At 44.7% G+C, this 21808-nt stretch overlaps 1 protein-coding gene across 3 annotated transcripts in view; it reads right to left on the bottom strand.

Moving 5' to 3' along the window:
* ZFPM1 (zinc finger protein, FOG family member 1) overlaps window positions 1–21808 on the bottom strand; it is a 132096-nt gene that overhangs the window by 36305 nt on the left and 73983 nt on the right. For all 3 annotated transcript variants that reach the window (XM_075838335.1, XM_075838336.1, XM_075838333.1), the window contains 3 exons: window positions 10343–10483; window positions 9776–9886; window positions 4935–5036 (listed from right to left, as the gene is read on the bottom strand). In XM_075838335.1, coding sequence (XP_075694450.1) covers window positions 4935–5036; window positions 9776–9886; window positions 10343–10469 — 340 coding nt within the window. In that variant the 5' untranslated portion in view covers window positions 10470–10483. The remainder of the gene's footprint in view (window positions 1–4934; window positions 5037–9775; window positions 9887–10342; window positions 10484–21808) is intronic.

Genomic DNA, 21808 nt, shown 5'->3' with positions numbered 1-21808 from the left:
AACGAGACTCGTACGACGTGAGCAAGAAAGAATATAAAACTCTCCCATTCATGCAGCGGTCATTACAACATACATTACTAGGTCATTTGCAGACAAAACTCAGTACAACTAGATGTCTGTATTGAAGTCACGACCCACGTATTGAGGCTCAATTCAGTCAGATAATCTCCTCGCTGAACAAGAAGAGCTGCAGTGTAAAGCAGGGGGGAGGGAGGGACAGAGAATCAAAACGGGGAGGATTTTAGACTACCTGTAATACAAAGTTAAGTTAGCTAACTGCAGTAACGGATACTGGCTGTACCCTAATGGAGTAGAACTGCAGTGTAAAGCAAGGTGGATAGATAAAGCAAGGCTCTGAAGAAATAGGTGGTGTGTTTGAGATGGTCTCACACTTTTCTAGACAATGCATTGATCCCTGGAGTCCCCGATCACAGCTGTGACCTAATGAAACAGCATTAATAACCAGGACTTGATTTTGCATGTACAATAAATGCGATTTGTTTCGTCCGATCTTTTATTATTGAGGCGTCTGTGACCGGGAACCTATGTGATGGTTATTCCAGCAGCAGCAGTGTGTGCGCGCTCACGGAGGTTGAATTATTACAAGCATGCAGCATTGATGACGTCACCGCTCCACATTACACAGGTATGTTGTGATGTCATAGACGCGTTTATAAAGAATATGGCGTCCATGAACAGACTGGCTGCGAGTGCCACGTTCATTTACCAATAAGTAGAGATGGATTGAATCCCATATAGAGTAGTAGGACCTGGGAGGGACGGTCGAGTTATATTGACCAGTTTTCGTGGTTTTGGCGCTGAATGTAAGGGCTGAGTCAGACGACCGTGGCGTTTTTGCGCACGCAAAACACGCAGCGTTTTGCCTGCGCAAAAGCCACTTACCTGCTCCGTGAGGCAGCATATGATGCGCGGCTGCGTGCTTTTCACGCAGCCGCCATCATTATGACACGCCATTTGGATGTTTGTAAACAGAAAAGCACGTGGTGCTTTTCTGTTTACATTCAGAGTTTGACAGCTGTTGCGCGAATCAGGCAGTTCGAACGGAAGTGCTTCTGTGCGGCATGCGTGGTTTTCACGCACCCATTGACTTCAATGGGTGCGTGATGCGCGAAATACGCCGAGATATTGAAAGTGTTGCGCTTTTTACGCAGCGGACAAACGCTGCGCAAAAAGCACGGACTGTCTGTACTGCCCCATAGACTTCTATTGGTCCATGCGTGCCGCGTGAAAACCACGCGACCTGCACGGACGCAATTCATGTTCGTGTGAATCCGCCCTAACGCTGCTTGACTGAGCATGTACAGTGGATGTGGATGATAAAATAAATAAAGGAATACACTGTCTCCTCCGTTTCCTTCTCTGTCCCTGATAAGTGCACAGTCTGCACAGGAGCAGATAGAAAGCCTATCAGTCAGGGATGTGTGAGCGAAGTCCCCTATCACCATTTCATCGCCGGCGCTGCCATCTACTCCCAACCACACAGAAATTAATAACACTCCAATTACCGGGACAGAGCGCGGCTGAAGGCGCACGATAGGGAAAGATCTTACGTGGAAAGGACGCATTAAAAAAAAGTAAATAAAATAACTAAACAGGTTGAATGGGCAGCAGAGGAATGCAGACGACAAAGGGGGAGCGATGAACTCACTAAAAGCGATGGGGGGAGCCCCATATAGAAGTCCAATATATAGGGTGACTAAAGTAGACGCCAGATAAAGTAAGGCCTTGTTCACACTGCGCTCAAAAACGCGTTTGGCGTGTTTTTTTGGATGCGTAATTAGGCCTCCCTTTGTCTATGTGAATTAGGCGCGTTTTACGTGCCAAGAGTTGACCTGATGCTTCTTTTTTTACACAACGTATTTTTTAAACATGCGAGCGTAAAAAAACAAAAACGTTTTTCCATTAAAGAGTCTCTGTCACCGCATTATAAGGGCCCTGTTTCCTACATAAGGAGATCGGCGCTATAATATAGGTGACAGCAGTGCTTTTTATTTTAATAAAACGATCTATTTTCACCACTTTAGTAGCAATTTTAGATTTATGCTAATGAGTTGCTTAATGCCCAAGTGGGCGTGTTTTTACTTTAGACCAAGTGGGCGTTGTACAGGGGAGTGTATGACGCTGACCAATCAGTGACCAATCAGTGACCAATCAGCATCATGCACTCCTCTCCATTCATTTAGTCAGCACATAGGGATCCTTTTAGATCCTTATGTGCTGTCTTATACTAACACATTAACAATACTGAAGTGTTTAGACAGTGAATAGACATTCCACGGGATGTCTATTCACAATCTCTGCACTTCGTTACGGTTTCTGTGGTAGTTACAGCAGAGGAAGCGTGATCTCGCGAGATTACACTGTAGATGACAGATTACAACGAGATTACGCTTTGCTCTGCTGTAACTACCACAGAGAGTAACGAAGTGTCGGGATTGTGAATAGACATCACTTGGGCATTAAGCAACTCATTAGCATAAATCTAAAATCGCTAATAAAGTGGTGAAAACAGATCGTTTTATTAAAATAAAATAAAAAGCACTGCTGTCACCTACATTATAGCGCCCATCTCCTTATGTAGAAGACAGGGCACTTATAATGTGGTGACAGAGCCGCTTTTGTCAATAGGAAGCTTAAAGCATGCGTTTGACGCTTTTTTCGCAGTCCGCTGCTCCAAAGCCCGAAATGATGAATACCAGAGAACACTAATTATCACTTTATATCGAATGGGCACCCCATCATACACCCCATTTTATTGCAAAAAAGTTAAATGTCCCTTTAAAGTCCAGGCCCCGATAGCCGGCACCGCTTCTAGCTGCAGAATGTGCCGCCTTCAACGCAGTAACCATAGCAGAACCAGAAACCGTGCGTGTCAGCTTCATGACGCAAACACAATGCGAGTGTTGGAACGGTGCTGGGCAGGTAATGATTAACTCTACGCTCGCCATGGTAAAGGGTGGAAGGTCTTTCTCTGGTTAGACAGATTTTGTGGCAATAAATGGGGTCTCCTGACTGGGGCCATCGTCTATGGCTTCATTCACATGAGCGTATTTCATGTCCGTGTAAATAACGGACAGCACACCGTCCAATGCATTTTAATGGGGCTTTTCGCACGTCTGTGTTTTTCCGTACCTCTCCGCCCATTGAAGTCAATGGGTCCGTAAAAACACATCATCAGCTGCTAAAAAAAATGCGGAGAACAAAAAAAAAAAGTAAATCCAAGAAGGGAGAACCATGGTCGAGAAATACGGATGCCTCACGAAAACCTCACTGACGCCATACGGACAGTCATATGCGTGAAACAAGGCTCGTCTTTTTTTCAAGCGCAAATCGGACACGCTGGTGTGAATGAGGCCCTACAAAGAAGTACCGAGTGTGTCCATTAAAATAAAGGTCCCTTTGATTTCAATGGGATGAAGTGTAAGGCTCGACGCTCCAGGATAGACAAGGGATCAATAATGTAAAGGGGGGGGGGGGGTCTTGATTCCGGATTTGTAATCAGCGATGCCCATTTCGGCGGGTAACCATCATTTCACGTGTTTACCTGGGTGTGTAGTCCTGTGATATGTTCCAGTATCTGAACTGGATGCTTTAACGCCGGAAGCGTCAGTGGAAATCTACCACGCAGCATCTCTCATCAGCAATTAATCAAGTGCGGCGATTAGCTAATCTGGTGAACTTTGCATGTGTCAGTTTAGTCATCGGTTGGGTGCTGCGTGTGACCCTGCCAATCAGATCAATTTCCGTGAGGCAAGGGTGACACGTTAGCGGACATTATCCAACAATTCCAAACTTATACAACCAACCATTCAACATACAAAATCATATACAGAGAGCGCAATGATCGAGAAGTTCGGACATGCCAGTAAAGTATTGGAGCCATCCCCTGTGGTCAGCGTTTATTCATGCCGGGTGACAATCAGTGTAGTCTTTACAGGGCTGCCACTCAGCTTTCCCAGACTCCTCATTGGCAAATCTGCTAGTGGTACATCCCCCAATCTATTGCCGTACAGGAGTCTGGTAGAGAGGAGTGATCACCTTAGTGGGAGATGTAATGGTCATATGTAAGAAATCTGACACTTCCATACAGGTGCTATAGGTGAAGTAATCCGCCGGGTGAACTGCTGCGGCCAAAAACTCGCATCCTCCCAGTTGTCCTCTGAGCGGCCGCTCCTACCTATGAGCATAGTCTCGGGGCTGCTTCTGCCTGCGTACGTGCCACCTATTTCCTATCTGACACTCCACTTCCTGTTTACGTTATCTAGCAGAACTCCAGAGCATTCCAGGGCAGCTCCGTCACTCCACGGACTGTTCCGCTACGAGAATCCCCGCGCGGTCATTTACAGTGAGTGAGGCCGTATGGCAATCAGAAAATGGCAGCAGTAAAAGGGGTTTTCTGTAAATACAGCTCAATCAGTGTAGAATAAAACAATTCTGCCACTTTACAACAGACTTTGCGTTTCAATTCCTCATCATTTTAAAGATCTCGGTTTGCGGTTTGTGAATGGGAACATTCTTCTTTACAACCAGAAGCTGAAAATAAAATAAAAAAATTGTGCAGACCTCCAGTTGTATCCAGTCAAAGCAATCCTCTGAGGTTAATACATCAGTTGGACATATCTCTCTCCTGCCCTGGTAGCTTGTTACAATGTATCAGTGACTGTTTAGCTCACAGAGGGTTGTCTAGGATGGATACAACTGTTAGAAGTACTGGGTCTTTTCAGCTTTTGGAAACAGAGAAGAATGTTTCCATTCAATTAGAGGAAGCAGAGATCTTGGAAAGAATAAGGCAAATAAAGCACAAGGAAAAAAAATGCGGACCTTTTTTTTCCCTTTTAAACAGGAAAATCCCTTTGCAATTATGACGGGACCCTAAACAAACAGGAACTGGTTAAAACGATAGTGACACGAACCTGGACCGTTCCACCTCAGCGGCTCCTCCACGTTTTCCATGCTGGACGGAGACTCTGATGCTTTGTAACTCGAAATCTCCTCACCCTCCGGAGACTGGACCGCTGCACCCAGAAAAGAAAAATCAGAAGTTGTGTCTTAATTTATTGCAGGAATAATATTATTATCATAAATCAGTGGTCTCTTGTATCGTTTATAGATCATCCGTCCTTCTTAGCATTTATAACGTCATTACTGTTCCTTGCAGATCAGCCAAGGTGAAACTCTGATAATCCAGAAAGTCTTATGATCTGGAACTCTGATGTGGAATTTCGCAAGAAGAGAACCCGAAAATAGAGTCCCGTCTATGACCATCCAATCAGGCTCCTCGTTGCCGGTTTAAAGGAACTTTAAAATAAAAGACCATGCAAAAGTATCTCGTATAGATCAATACCCATTTCCAGGTGCCAGGGTCCTCATGGAAGCCAAATCTGGCAAGGACTGAAGCTGGAACATAGGATTTTACCAATATGACCTCCAATTAGCATTTACACGGATTACTTTGATGTCTATAGAAGCAAAATATATTACGAGTCAGTGCCACCAGCATTTCTAGAGTACCGGTGACAACTCTGGTCTCACGGAGATCTGGCACGTCACCTCTCATGGCGGACCGGTTGCTAAGCAACAATCCGCAGGACTCCCTAATAAATAATTACATAGGGTCATTGTATTCATCTAGTCACTTGTCAGGGTTTGCTGGGACTGATGGCGCGAATTGAAAAAAGACACATCGGTTATGATTAATAATACAAATTATTAATAAATTCTGGCCTGACCCACCGGGCGCTAGAAATTTTAGGCACCATCATTTCTGCTCATCATTTTCCAGCCTTGACCAGCAAGCGCCACAGCAGCGGAGTGGTTAACAGCGAGCAGGTCCTGGGCTTTTCGCTCGGTCTATTCCTAGTAACTGCGCTGATAATATTTCTCCCCATTACCAGCAGTTGGAGATGGCGTGATAACCTATCTGCATATGACAGTCCTGCTGATTACCGCACAAAGTGCATGTTTGCATATTGTCCTGCAGCGATAACCACAAGAGTTCAGATCGATAATGCCCATAAAAGCTGACGTCAGAATTATTAATAGCCGTCCGGGAGCGCGATTACCATCAGATCAATGGGAATTAAGACCGCACCCCAACAGGTTTTCCAGGGAGCATCACTCCCCCTGCACAACGTGTGTTATAGAGATTCATCGCCATCAATTTCTCAGCTTTTTCACTGATGGAGGAGATTTCATAATGGACTCCAGGGAGAGGGTCTCATTCATTGTATTGTAGTAATAGCCGGTAGGTGGTCAGCCGTGTTCAGCTCCATATAACCTCAAGCAAAGCCATGGTAAAATTCCTTCAGTCCGGCATCTTATAATCTACAATTCTTGTTCGGGTATGCTGAAACGGATCAGATTTGCTGCAGAAATATCCGCAGCAAATCCGAACCAGATTCTGTCGGGAATTCCGGAAGAAAATCAGGTTTATTTTGTTGCAGATTGTCGGGTGGATTTACCGCTTCAGAGAATAGAGGAAGAAAAGGACAATACTCCCCCCCCCGACCCTGCCGCTCCCGTAGCGACGCGTCACTGCTCCCCCTGCTGGCATCTATGCAGCCGACCTCCTGAGATGACGTTTCATTCCATGTGGTTGCTGCAACCAGTGAGACCAGCCAGGGAACAGGGACGTGTCACTACGGGAGAGCGCCAAGGGAAGGTGGTGAGGACTTTTTTGTGGAAATTGTGTAGAGGGTTGTTTTTTTGTTTTTCTTCCTATGTGCGCTTTTTGCCTTTGCTATGCTGCAGCAAAAAAACGCCATATTTGTTACGCATTTTTTTAATAGGGTAGATATATAACAAATATGCAATAAATACGCAACAATTCCGCTGCACACTTTGGTGGTTCCGCTGGTTAATTTCTGCATGGAACTTTTCTAGATTGATAAAATCTCATCCATTTTGCTTCTTCTGTAATACATTGCAGACCCCCCCCCCCCCCCCCACTAATCCAGACAAAAAATCAGCAGCAATTCCTTTATGTGTGAACGCAGCCTTATTACACCAGAATGTGCTGCACTGGAAGGTAAATTGGCCGCCATGTTGACTGCCCATCATGCCAGTTCTAAGGTTTTACTACAGGCACCCATTATACAATGACTAACTCCATGCCCAGTGTACCAGTTTACAACCAGAACATTCATGAAAATAAGTCTATAGAGTAAAATAAACTCAAGCAGCTTTCCACATACCCTGAATGGCATATAAAGCTGTATTGCTAGGCAGAGATGTTACTCAACACCACTCCTGCTGCTGGTGTGCCATTCTTCACTGTAATTTTGCTATAGGTCCCTCCAAGGTAATGTGGAGCTGTAAAGTATACGGTATTGGGAGGCCCCTTAAAAAAGGGGTTAACTAATGAAGACGAAAGGTTCTATAACCCCCTCCCATCTCAGCCGATGGCTATACGCTACAAATAAATGGTCGTCAATGGGCCGGGTCCACCAGAGTGGCAGATGCTCTTACAGGGCGGCTCTCCATTCTGGCTCATAGAGAGGGGTCCCAGGCAGCGGACTTCACACTATGATGTTCATATGCCCAAATATTGCACATGGAGAATGGTTCTTGTCATGAGACAACTCCTTAAAATTAAAAGGGGAAAAGTTTTTTTTTTTTTTTAAATAAAACCGGATTATCAATGATACATCATGATGGGTCTGTAGAGCGACCTCAATCAGCAAGTCCGTGCAACGCTGAGCTCAGGAGCAGTGAAGGGGTTATGGTTCATTCTATTGTTATCAGCACCTGACAAGTCACTGTGAGATGTAGATCGAGCCCGTGTTATGTGGAGCTACCTGGGTGCGTCCCTTCTCCATCGATTTCACAGTTATATTGTCTAGTGAGCTTACTATGAATCTGGGATCGATAGGAGAGGGATTTATTTCGTAAGAAAAATTGTGATTATGGCCTGGACATCACCTCATACACCCTCACGGCCCATTGGATCCAATTAGTCAACTCAGGTCATCACTTTTCTAAGATACTTTATATGAATAGGAAAGTTCCTGTGAAATTTAAAAGAATTTGGTCTCCGCCAACGCAACGGTTGTTCCCGGAAATTGAACGTAGTTCTAGCCATATATGAAGAAAGGTGCTGACCGTGCAATTCTTACCATGGTTTAATAGGGAGAGGGGGCACGGGGTGTTTATGTCGGTCTGTATGTATATTGTGAATATACCTGCGATTCGATAGGAGTCGACCCCCTTACTGTGGCCGTCAAGGCAAATTAAAATATATTATTCAAAGAGGAATGTGTGTAAATGAAGGTTGCAGTTTAGAATGGATATATCCTATGGTTATAGCCAATCAAACTACGATCAGGCAAATTGAAATTCTTCTTTTAGATTATAGCAAACAAAATGTTAAAGAGGCTGTCGTCACATTATAAGTGCCCTGTCTTCTACATAAGGAGATGGGCGCTATAATATAGGTGACAGCAGTGCTTTTTATTTGAAAAAAACTGATCTATTTTCACCACGTTATTAGCGATTTTAGCTTTATGCTAATGTATTTCTTAATGCCCAAGTGGGCGTGTTTTTACTTTAGACCAAGTGGGCGTTGTGGAGAGAAGTGTATGACGCTGACCAATCAGCGTCATACACTTCTCTCCATTCATTTAGGCAGCGCATAGGGATCCTTTTAGATCGCTATGTGCGGTTTTATACTAACACATTAACATTACTGAAGTGTTTAGACAGTGAATAGACATTTCACGGGATGTCTACTCACAATCCCGACACTACGTTAATGTTTCTGTGGTAGTTACAGCAGAGCAAGCGTAATCTCGTGAGATCACGCTGTAAATGACAGGTTACAGCGAGATCACGCTTGCTCTGCTGTAACTACCATAGAAACAGTAACGAAGTGTCGGGATTGTGAATAGAGATCCCGTGAAATGTCTATTCACTGTCTAAACACTTCAGTATTGTTAATGTGTTAGTATAAGACCGCACATAGCGATCTAAAAGGATCCCTATGCGCTGCCTAAATGAATGGAGAGAAGTGTATGACGCTGATTGGTCACTGATTGGTCAGCGTCATACACTTCTCTCCACAACGTCCACTTGGTCTAAAGTTAAAAAAAAATACCCACTTGGGCATTAAGAAACACCATTAGCATAAATCTAAAATCGCTAATAACGTGGTGAAAATAGATCGTTTTTTTAAATAAAAAGCACTGCTGTCACCTACATTATAGCGCCCATCTCCTTATGTAGGAGATTGTCACCACGTTATAAGTGCCCTGAGCCTCTTTAAGTGTCAATACTGCCTAACATTTCCATTGTGAACGGCTCAGATCGGAGACGGCAGGTAGTCCGCAGTATGGTTTGCACAGAAATTCAGTATGTAAATGACACACCAGAAACTGAATATAGACGGAGGACCCTATTACGCTGGCCAATGATTGGGCAAACGAGTGTTTATATGAACCCTCATTACCGATCAATGCCCTGTGTAATCAGGGCAACAATCAGCCGATGAACAAGCAAACGCTTATTGATCGGATCGTTTATGCAGAATTAAAAATCATAGTTGTCGGCAGCACATGATGATCATGTATGGCGATGAGCGATCGTCGTAACGAGTGCTAGTCACTATGCATATCCAATCATTGCTCCGTGTGAAAGGAGCAAACGAGTGCCGACCAACGAGCTGGCTCGTTGATTGACGCTCGTTTACACGGCCCACGTTAGGCCATATAAAAGTCCCCTTAAGCGCTATCCCCAGGAGCTTGCAATCTACTTTGGTTACCTGAGATACATGAAGGGGAGGGCTCTTCGGCGAGCTCACACAGATTCGGCACAGGGTTGGGTTCTTCCATCTCTTGGTCCAAAGACTGCGGTACCGGACTGCAGCGCTCGCCTGGTTGTAAATACAGTAGATCATAATGGGATTTTTAGACTAGCAACATGGTCTATACAAAGGTAAGTAATATTAGGTAAACAAAGACGCCCCCAAAAAATGAAGAAATCCATTATCTGAGGCGTCCACAACAACGGCGATATCTAGGATATATTGTGTCCTGTTTTTTTCTTTCACATATACTTTATGCAACTTCAAATGGGGGGCTGTATGTATATATATGTCATTTTATGCCGTTGATACATATACTTCACAATGTGTCAACTACAAAGCCACGACCCCGTGTAAAAAGGTGGGGGGGTCGTCACAACATGTGAAGTATTGCGGACTGATGAGACTTGGCATTTTCAAAAGATAAAATAAAGAAAAGTCTCTATTATGAGACCGAATTCTAAATCAATACGTTTATAACACTGAAACAGCAGCACAAACACAAGACCATGTGGCGGGACTCACCTTCTGCGCCGTCACTGTACGATGCACTGGAGGAGCCGCAATCTGCTGATTCTTCTGGGTCTGAGGTGGTTCCATCTTTCTCGGACATGGCAGATTCTGCTGCTAAGTTCTCATCTGTCTCTTCCATATCGCCAAGAGAACCTTTAAAAAAAAACAAAAAAAAAAACAAAACATAATTAAACATTAACAGTACTATGGACCGCTAAATCAATAAAGTAAAGCAACGTTTCAATCCAGTCAATGGGAGATATTCTGTGCCTCTATATTTGGAGATCAGCGATGTCACTATAAAAATAACCGGTGTCACATGCCTACTGGTAAAAGTGCGCCATAATAGAGGACATTACTGTGAAGGTACAAGACCCGCGGTCCATAGGGATCCCATGGTGCAAGACACATGGGCTCTAGGGATCCCAAGGTGCAAGACACGCGGGTTATAGGGATCCCATGGTGCAAGACCCGCGGGCTATAGGGATCCCATGGTGCAAGACCCGCGGGCTATAGGGATCCCATGGTGCAAGACACCTGATATGAGGATCTCATCATACAAGACACTGTTAATAGGGTATTCCATAGGCAGAACAGTGGTTCAGAGATCGGCACTGTTGGGCAACATCTACATGTAGTTTGTATGGCTTCCTTGTGTTCTCAAAACTTTCCCCCGAGCTTCTTCTAAAAACATGGCGTGTGTGTTAGGGGAAATTAGATTGTGAGCTTCTGTGGATAGGACCAGTGTGTGCAGAGCTGCGGAGTAGGTCACCAGTAGAAAAGCAACAAAAAATAAATATGTAAAATCCGTTGAAACCGCACACATTTCATTATAGGAAAGGTAGGAACAGATCTAATAGACGCTTCTATTTCAAATTTCGAACGCCGTATAAAGAAGCGTGAAACCCGAATCCAGCCTTACGGCTCAGACGGGAACGTATCACGTCCGTGTGACGGCCTTAAAATAACGCCGGTCACACAGACTCATGTATTTCAACGGAGTGTGTGAAGGGTCTGTGAAAAAATAGGACATGTCCTATTTTACTGCGTGTCACGCATCCCTCCATAGACTCCAGTCTAGGGGGATCCATGACAACACGTCCCGCACGGGTGCACCTCAGACGTGAAAAACATCACGGCTACATTCACACGAGCGTTTCAGATTGACGCGTGTGAAATATGCGCGTATGGTCCGTGTGCGTTGCGTTTTTGCATCTGTGCTTTGCGAGTGGCATGTGTTTTTCACACACTCTCAAAGCACATCTTTTTTATTTTTTAAAAGGAATTGATGCGCAAATCACGCACAGCACACGGATGTGCATCCGTGTGCCGCTCGTGGTTTTCACGCACCCATTGACTTCAGTGGGATGCGTAGGTGCGTGAAAACTTCTGCATGTCTGAATGGCCCCATTGAAATCAATGGGTCAGCGTGCGGTGCTTGATTTTCACGCACAGCACACGGACGCGTTTTACGCTCGTCTGAATGAGCCCATACACAGATCCATGCTCAAACATGAACCACACCATGAGCTAGTCGCTAATAAAAAAAACTTTCCTAGGGATAAGCGAACGGATTTGCCCAATTTGCTCTGGCGTTGGGGAATGTGGAGTGAATTTTTTTTTTTCGTTTACCATTCGCTACATCTATTGTATTATTTGGTCTGCCGGTTTGGGTGGATCATTGTACTCATCTCCATTCCATGATCTATTGACCTTCGGTAACGTCTATGCCCAGGTCATGACTCCCATCCTCCTAGAAGACAGCCACACATGGCGGTGACAGAAGTTGTTGCCGTTCTCAGCCTGGGTTTTGGGGACGAGATAGATCGTGGCGCAGCGTTCAGACCTCAGAGGCTCCCTGACTGCAGGCATGTATATTTACGCAGCGAGAACAAAGGCTCCATAATCTATACATAGCGCACAACAATGAGCGTGGAGAAAGCCACTGCCAGACCCTGCACAGGCAATTTTTCTAATTCTGCTAATTTCAGTTCCAGCACAATTAAAGTCTGCACTGATAATGCGGAGAAACAATCAGCAGCTAACAAATCACTTTTCTCCTCTTGTAAATGTAACATCGTTAAGCTAATTTCTTCGTTCACGGCTGCACGGCTCCTGGGTGTCTGATAAAGTTAACCCTTGGCTGCCTGGTCACGTGGTCCGCCTTTCTTGCGAGGAAGCGAGGAGGTTCTGGCACTTGGTGGAGAGTACAGAAAGGGCTCTTATATGCCAGCACGCGGTACAGGACATTAATTAAGGGGTATCCTACATTGTTGGATATTTGTTCTGTACATCCGAATAAGAAGATCAAGAGAGAAACTCACACAACGTTACAGGCAACAAGATTCACAATGATGGGTTCACAAACGTGTTTGATAAGGGATAGCAACACTGCACCCATTCATAACGCATAGACAAAGCATTGCTCGCAGGAATATGGGTGCAATAAACCCAAGAGGAAACTATATATATATATATATATAAAAATAAAAAAAGTCATAATCAAAAAAGTTCCCATCATATATATATATTTTTCCATTTGCAATGCCCCTCGTGCAACGTCTTGGTCGGTAGCGGTCTGTATAAATACTACAGATTTTCTTTGTTTTGGCACCATAGACAGAATAACTATAACTTAGTTTCCTAAAGCTCCTTGGGTGAAACTGGACAAATCTATTTTATCCTTTAACCTAAATCTAATGACATCAGCGTATGACTGAAACCTGTCCATATATAAGAATTATTGAGACATCTGCCCGTCTATGGACCACATAGTCCAAGGATTGAAAAAAAGTACTGTAACGTCTGAAGCCAGATCACTCTAGGAGCCAATTAGGCTGAATTTGTCCAGCTCTGCTACATGCGGTTTTGTGAGAGAAGACGAGGACCAGGGTCTCTACACAAAGACTTTACAAAAACACTGAAAAAATAAATATATCCACTTTCTCTATATCATGGACCGGCCAACCAAAGCATTGTCGTCACCTGTTCATATACAGCCCTATTCTAACCCAATCTCGTAGCATCAAGACACCCAATCCTTAATTCTAGATCTAAAAAAAGACTTTACAGCGCACAACAATTTGAGCCAAGGATGGGTTAATTAAGATTTTATAAAAGCAATATTTTCACACCCCGTCTAGATTCCTGCCCATGAAACAGCGTGCATGAAAAGTGCCCTCAGAGGCTAATGGAAGAGCCCCGGTTAGGGAACAAAGGATCTTTTCAGCTAACTTTAAATTCTCTCCCGATAACAATCTGAGATCAAACGCCTGCCGTTCAGGCCCAAGATCAATGCAATGAATTTAGTCTTCTGGCAGACGTAAAAAAAAAGAAAAAAAAAAAAGGATTAATAAGGAAAAATGGTGATATCTGACCCAAATTTCATCCCGTTCCCTTTTCACACTGCCTGCTGTTGTCTTAACCGTCTTGACGTTCTGAGCCGTAATACTACAGCCCAGCGTGAGGCCAAGCTACGGAAAACCTTAATTTCCATAGGGAAGAACACTATTATCAACGTCCTGGAGAGCTTACCATCCGATGTAAGTAGCAATGCAAACTGAACGCCGCGAGCACCGATCAACAAGACATCGTTGATCGGCGCTCGTTTGCTCCTGTCACACTGAGCTATGGATGGGGAGGAGCGCTCGTTACTCCGATCGCTCGTCCTCATACATTATCATGTCGGCAGCGCGTCTCCCTGATTACACACCAAGATGTGCTGCCGACAACTAGAATATTTCACTTTTTTAAAACTATTCTATCCGCAGATGATTTAGCGTTTGCCCGTTTATCTACTGATCGTTTCCCCGTTTACACAGAGCAATTATCGGCAACGAGCGTTCTATGAACTAATTATCTACCCGATAATTGCCCAGTGTAAAACCCCTTTTAGGGTCAACGCACACAACGCGGTTTTGACGCGTGTATTTGCATGCGGCAAAACCGTAGCGTAATACAGTACCAGCATAGGCAATGAGATTCCAGGAAATCTCACGTCCACGCTGCAGTGTTTTTCGGGACGTAAATTGAAGCACGGTGCGTATTTTGGGAAACGCGGCACGTCAAATTTATTCCTAGTTCTGGAGAAACGCGCAGAAAAAGCCAGAGCATGAAAACGCTGTGATTTACAAAGCAAAACGTAAAAACCGCACCGAAAGAAGTTGCACCTTTTGCGCAGCAAAATACACAATGTGTGCATGTAGCTTTAAAGTAGATCTGTCATCAGACTATGCTGCCCTATAGAAGTGCCGCATAGTATGGAGACTAGTCCGGTCTCCTTCTAATCAAAACGGCACAAAACAATATTGTGCCATTTGGCTAATAGGAGTCCAGTGTATTCACGAGGAAAGCGCTACCCACTCCCTCATTACACTGATTGACAGGCTGCTAACCGTCCGTAAATTCCTGGACAGTCCTTAAAAATAGGGGTCCTTTTTCCAGTGTCCGAAAAAATATATACACCGCGTTCCAAATTATTATGCAAATGTTATTTTTCGCTGATTTTCCTAAATAGTCGATGCAAATGACAGTCAGTATAATCTTCAAGCATCAACCGTTGGAGGATAATGCAAATTTTATTGAACAAATCTCCTAATGACAACAGATTTTTTTGGTTTCAAATTATTATGCACAACAGAGATCAAAACATTTTACGGGTTGTAAAGAGAAGTAAAATGGTCATTTGTTGAATTTGCAGCATCAGGAGGTCATATTTACAGAAATCAAAAGCTCTTTCAATCAAAAAAAACTTAACAGGCCAAGTTACATGTTACACAGGACCCTTCTCTGATATCACCTGCACAGCACAAGTTACATGTTACACAGGACCCTTCTCTGATATCACCTGCACAGCACAAGTTACATGTTACACAGGACCCTTCTCTGATATCACCTGCACAGGACAAGTTACATGTTACACAGGACCCTTCTCTGATATCACCTGCACAGCACAAGTTACATGTTACACAGGACCCTTCTCTGATATCACCTGCACAGGACAAGTTACATGTTACACAGGACCCTCCTCTGATATCACCTGCACAGGCCAAGTTACATGTTACACAGGACCCTTCTCTGATATCACCTGCACAGGCCAAGTTACATGTTACACAGGACCCTTCTCTGATATCACCTGCACAGCACAAGTTACATGTTACACAGGACCCTTCTCTGATATCACCTGCACAGGACAAGTTACATGTTACACAGGACCCTCCTCTGATATCACCTGCACAGCACAAGTTACATGTTACACAGGACCCTTCTCTGATATCACCTGCACAGCACAAGTTACATGTTACACAGGACCCTTCTCTGATATCACCTGCACAGGACAAGTTACATGTTACACAGGACCCTTCTCTGATATCACCTGCACAGCACAAGTTACATGTTACACAGGACCCTTCTCTGATATCACCTGCACAGGACAAGTTACATGTTACACAGGACCCTTCTCTGATATCACCTGCACAGCACAAGTTACATGTTACACAGGACCCTCCTCTGATATCACCTGCACAGGACAAGTTACATGTTACACAGGACCCTCCTCTGATATCACCTGCACAGGCCAAGTTACATGTTACACAGGACCCTTCTCTGATATCACCTGCACAGGCCAAGTTACATGTTACACAGGACCCTTCTCTGATATCACCTGCACAGCACAAGTTACATGTTACACAGGACCCTTCTCTGATATCACCTGCACAGGACAAGTTACATGTTACACAGGACCCTTCTCTGATATCACCTGCACAGCACAAGTTACATGTTACACAGGACCCTTCTCTGATATCACCTGCACAGGACAAGTTACATGTTACACAGGACCCTCCTCTGATATCACCTGCACAGGACAAGTTACATGTTACACAGGACCCTTCTCTGATATCACCTGCACAGGACAAGTTACATGTTACACAGGACCCTCCTCTGATATCACCTGCACAGCACAAGTTACATGTTACACAGGACCCTCCTCTGATATCACCTGCATAGCACAAGTTACATGTTACACAGGACCCTCCTCTGATATCACCTGCACAGGACAAGTTACATGTTACACAGGACCCTCCTCTGATATCACCTGCACAGCACAAGTTACATGTTACACAGGACCCTTCTCTGATATCACCTGCACAGCACAAGTTACATGTTACACAGGACCCTTCTCTGATATCACCTGCACAGCACAAGTTACATGTTACACAGGACCCTTCTCTGATGTCACCTGCACAGCACAAGTTACATGTTACACAGGACCCTTCTCTGATATCACCTGCACAGCACAAGTTACATGTTACACAGGACCCTTCTCTGATATCACCTGCACAGGCCAAGTTACATGTTACACAGGACCCTTCTCTGATATCACCTGCACAGGACAAGTTACATGTTACACAGGACCCTTCTCTGATATCACCTGCACAGGACAAGTTACATGTTACACAGGACCCTTCTCTGATATCACCTGCACAGCACAAGTTACATGTTACACAGGACCCTTCTCTGATATCACCTGCACAGGACAAGTTACATGTTACACAGGACCCTCCTCTGATATCACCTGCACAGGCCAAGTTACATGTTACACAGGACCCTTCTCTGATATCACCTGCACAGGCCAAGTTACATGTTACACAGGACCCTTCTCTGATATCACCTGCACAGCACAAGTTACATGTTACACAGGACCCTTCTCTGATATCACCTGCACAGGACAAGTTACATGTTACACAGGACCCTTCTCTGATATCACCTGCACAGGCCAAGTTACATGTTACACAGGACCCTTCTCTGATATCACCTGCACAGGACAAGTTACATGTTACACAGGACCCTCCTCTGATATCACCTGCACAGGACAAGTTACATGTTACACAGGACCCTTCTCTGATATCACCTGCACAGGACAAGTTACATGTTACACAGGACCCTCCTCTGATATCACCTGCACAGCACAAGTTACATGTTACACAGGACCCTCCTCTGATATCACCTGCACAGCACAAGTTACATGTTACACAGGACCCTTCTCTGATATCACCTGCGCAGCACAAGTTACATGTTACACAGGACCCTTCTCTGATATCACCTGCACAGGACAAGTTACATGTTACACAGGACCCTTCTCTGATATCACCTGCACAGCACAAGTTACATGTTACACAGGACCCTTCTCTGATATCACCTGCACAGGACAAGTTACATGTTACACAGGACCCTTCTCTGATATCACCTGCACAGCACAAGTTACATGTTACACAGGACCCTTCTCTGATATCACCTGCACAGCACAAGTTACATGTTACACAGGACCCTCCTCTGATATCACCTGCACAGCACAAGTTACATGTTACACAGGACCCTTCTCTGATATCAACTGCACAGCACAAGTTACATGTTACACAGGACCCTTCTCTGATATCACCCGCACAGCACAAGTTACATGTTACACAGGACCCTCCTCTGATATCACCTGCACAGGACAAGTTACATGTTACACAGGACCCTTCTCTGATATCACCTGCACAGCACAAGTTACATGTTACACAGGACCCTTCTCTGATATCACCTGCACAGCACAAGTTACATGTTACACAGGACCCTTCTCTGATATCACCTGCACAGCACAAGTTACATGTTACACAGGACCCTTCTCTGATATCACCTGCACAGCACAAGTTACATGTTACACAGGACCCTCCTCTGGTATCAACTGCACAGCAAAAGTTACATGTTACACAGGACCCTTCTCTGATATCACCTGCACAGCACAAGTTACATGTTACACAGGACCCTCCTCTGATATCACCTGCACAGGACAAGTTACATGTTACACAGGACCCTTCTCTGATATCACCTGCACAGCACAAGTTACATGTTACACAGGACCCTTCTCTGATATCACCTGCACAGGACAAGTTACATGTTACACAGGACCCTCCTCTGATATCACCTGCACAGCACAAGTTACATGTTACACAGGACCCTTCTCTGATATCACCTGCACAGCACAAGTTACATGTTACACAGGACCCTCCTCTGATATCAACTGCACAGCAAAAGTTACATGTTACACAGGACCCTTCTCTGATATCACCTGCACAGCACAAGTTACATGTTACACAGGACCCTCCTCTGATATCACCTGCACAGCACAAGTTACATGTTACACGGGACCCTTCTCTGATATCACCTGCACAGCACAAGTTACATGTTACACAGGACCCTACTCTGATATCACCTGCACAGGACAAGTTACATGTTACACAGGACCCTTCTCTGATATCACCTGCACAGCACAAGTTACATGTTACACAGGACCCTTCTCTGATATCACCTGCACAGGACAAGTTACATGTTACACAGGACCCTCCTCTGATATCACCTGCACAGCACAAGTTACATGTTACACAGGACCCTTCTCTGATATCACCTGCACAGCACAAGTTACATGTTACACAGGACCCTTCTCTGATATCACCCGCACAGGACAAGTTACATGTTACACAGGACCCTTCTCTGATATCACCTGTACAGCACAAGTTACATGTTACACAGGACCCTCCTCTGATATCACCTGCACAGCACAAGTTACATGTTACACAGGACCCTTCTCTGATATCACCTGCACAGCACAAGTTACATGTTACACAGGACCCTCCTCTGATATCACCTGCACAGCACAAGTTACATGTTACACAGGACCCTCCTCTGATATCACCTGCACAGCACAAGTTACATGTTACACAGGACCCTTCTCTGATATCACCTGCACAGCACAAGTTACATGTTACACAGGACCCTTCTCTGATATCACCTGCACAGGACAAGTTACATGTTACACAGGACCCTTCTCTGATATCACCTGCACAATTCTTGCATCCATTGAATTTGTGAGTATTTGGACAGTTTCTGCTTGAATATCTTTGCAGGATGTCAGAATCGCCTCCCAGAGCTTCTGTTTTGATGTGAACTGCCTCCCACCCTCAGATATTCTGCTTGAGGATGCTCCAAAGGTTCTCAATAGGGTTGAGGTCAGGGGAACATGGGGGCCACACCATGAGTTTCTCTCCTTTTATGCCCATAGCAGCCAATGACACAGAGGTATGATATGCAGCATGAGATGGTGCATTGTCATGCATGAAGATAATTTTGCTACGGAAGGCACGGTTCTTCTTTTTCTACCACGGAAGAAAGTGGTCCGTCATAAACTCTACGTACTTTGCAGAGGTCATTTTCACACCGTCAGGGACCCTAAAGGGGACTACCAGCTCTCTCCCCACGATTCCAGCCCAAAACATGACTCCGCCACCTCCTTGCTGATGTTGCAGCCTTGTTGGGACATGGTGGCCATTCACCAACCATCCACTACTCCATCCATCTGGACCATCCAGGGTTGCACGGCACTCATCAGTAAAGAACACGGTCTGAAAATTAGTCTTCATGTATTTCTGAGCCCACTGCAACCGTTTCTGCTTGTGAGCATTGTTTAGGGGTGGCCGAATAATAGCTTTATGCACACTTGCAAACCTCTGGAGGATCCTACACCTTGAGGTTCGCGGGACTCCAGAGGCACCAGCGGCTTCAAATACCTGTTTGCTGCTTTGCAATGGCATTTTAGCAGCTGCTCTCCTAATCCTATTAATTTGTCTGGCAGAAACCTTCCTCATTATGCCTTTATCTGAACGAACCCGTCTGTGCTCTGAATCAGCCACAAATCTTTTCACAGTACGATGATCACGCTTAAGTTTTCTTGAAATATCCAATGTTTTCATGCCTTGTCCAAGGTATTGCACTATTTCATGCTTTTCGGCAGTAGAGAGATCCTTTTTCTTTCCCATATTGCTTGAAACCTGTGGCCTTGCTTAATAATGTGGAACGTCCTTCTTAAGTAGTTTTCCTTTGATTGGGCACACCTGGCAAACTAATTATCACAGGTGTCTGAGATTGATTATAATGATTGAAAAACGAATAATTTGGAACACGGTGTATATTTGATGCGTCTTTTTCCTTTTTTTTTTAAGTTGAGTTCGTGCCAATTATTGGGATTGTAATTATCATTGGTTTAGAGGTCACAGTACGTTCTGCTAATATCTACATATCACTATTCTAAGCTATAGACCTAAATTACAAAGAATATTTAGGATTCATTGGGGTTTTCCAAATTGTCCATAAAAAAAGGTTTGCGGTCCGTGATTTTTGGATAAGAAAAAAAACCACATCCGGTTGGCAGCCTTGCCTGATATCTATGCAGATACACAACAGCTGGCTGTCAATCACCGCCGAGAGGGGCAGATGAGTCCCCCCTCATGAATACACTGGACTCCTAACTTTGATCGCTCCTATCAGACAAATGGCACAATATTAGCAGGGCTCACAGAAGGGCAGCATCGTCTGATGAAAGTTTCGCTTTATTAGCCAGAAGTAAAGGTCTCGTATAGACTGGCATTAGAAAGCAAAGCTCGTTGGTACACGATAACTTAGACTTGGTATAGTCTTTACCAAGCTTTGCAAATTCCCTAGGGCCCCATTTAAGAGAATGGACTGACCAAGATGAAGCCCATATGAATATGGTCACCGCTAATTTTGCCTGGATGTGACAGTATAATGTGTTAGTGAGTACATTATGAAATAATTTGCGCCTATTGCCGGCTGTAGGAGCTGTGACTAGGGGGCTATTATCTGTTATAATGAGCTCCGTATAGAATTCCAATGCAGAACATCGCATCCCCGGTATAGTCAGCCTTAAATATCAAAGCATAAACAGATCAGGGGGCACTGTGCCTACTGCAGTCATGCCCTTGGCAAAACCTCAAAGACCTGATTTGGGAACGGAGCGCCTGACTATATAATTTTTTTTCGCCCCTTTAAACATTGGAACGCACCCCCACCGCTTACATGTTATCACGTTCTAGCCGCCTGCGCCATCAGCCACTGTTCGTACCCATGCTCCATTAAAGAGAACTGGGCTAAAAGCCACCAAGGCTGCCAACATGAATCAAGTCGCCAAGGCTGGGGGTGGTGGTGGGAGGGGGGCAGGGAGAAATGCCTGTCTATGTTCATTTCGCTGGGATAGCTGGCACTTATCACCTCTCGCAGGCATCCTCCGACAGACTGATCTGCCTATTCTTCATTAAGCAAATGCGCTGGGAAGGGAATGAGCACATAATAGCCATTTGATTTGCGGAGAGATATTTTGCATATTGGTTTGTCGCTGATAGTGGAATTTCATCAGCGTCCTTTTTCATGGTTTAGAAATGGAATTACCCGGCCAGTCACTGAAATGTAAGGGGGGGGGGGGGGGGGGGGGCTCGAACCATTACACAAAATCTCTTGCTACTATTATTATATTATAAAATATGAGAGGAAAATATGTGCCCCCCCCCCAGACACTTGTTACGGCGACAGCATGCGAGAAATTAACTCTGACCGCCGTCAAGACACAATTAACTCATTAAACTCCTT

This window comes from Rhinoderma darwinii, chromosome 9 (genome assembly GCF_050947455.1).
Source record: "Rhinoderma darwinii isolate aRhiDar2 chromosome 9, aRhiDar2.hap1, whole genome shotgun sequence".
NCBI classification, from domain to species: Eukaryota; Metazoa; Chordata; class Amphibia; order Anura; family Rhinodermatidae; genus Rhinoderma; species Rhinoderma darwinii.
Note: the sequence above shows the minus strand (reverse complement) of the source record. Positions and strands in the feature narration are given on the sequence as shown.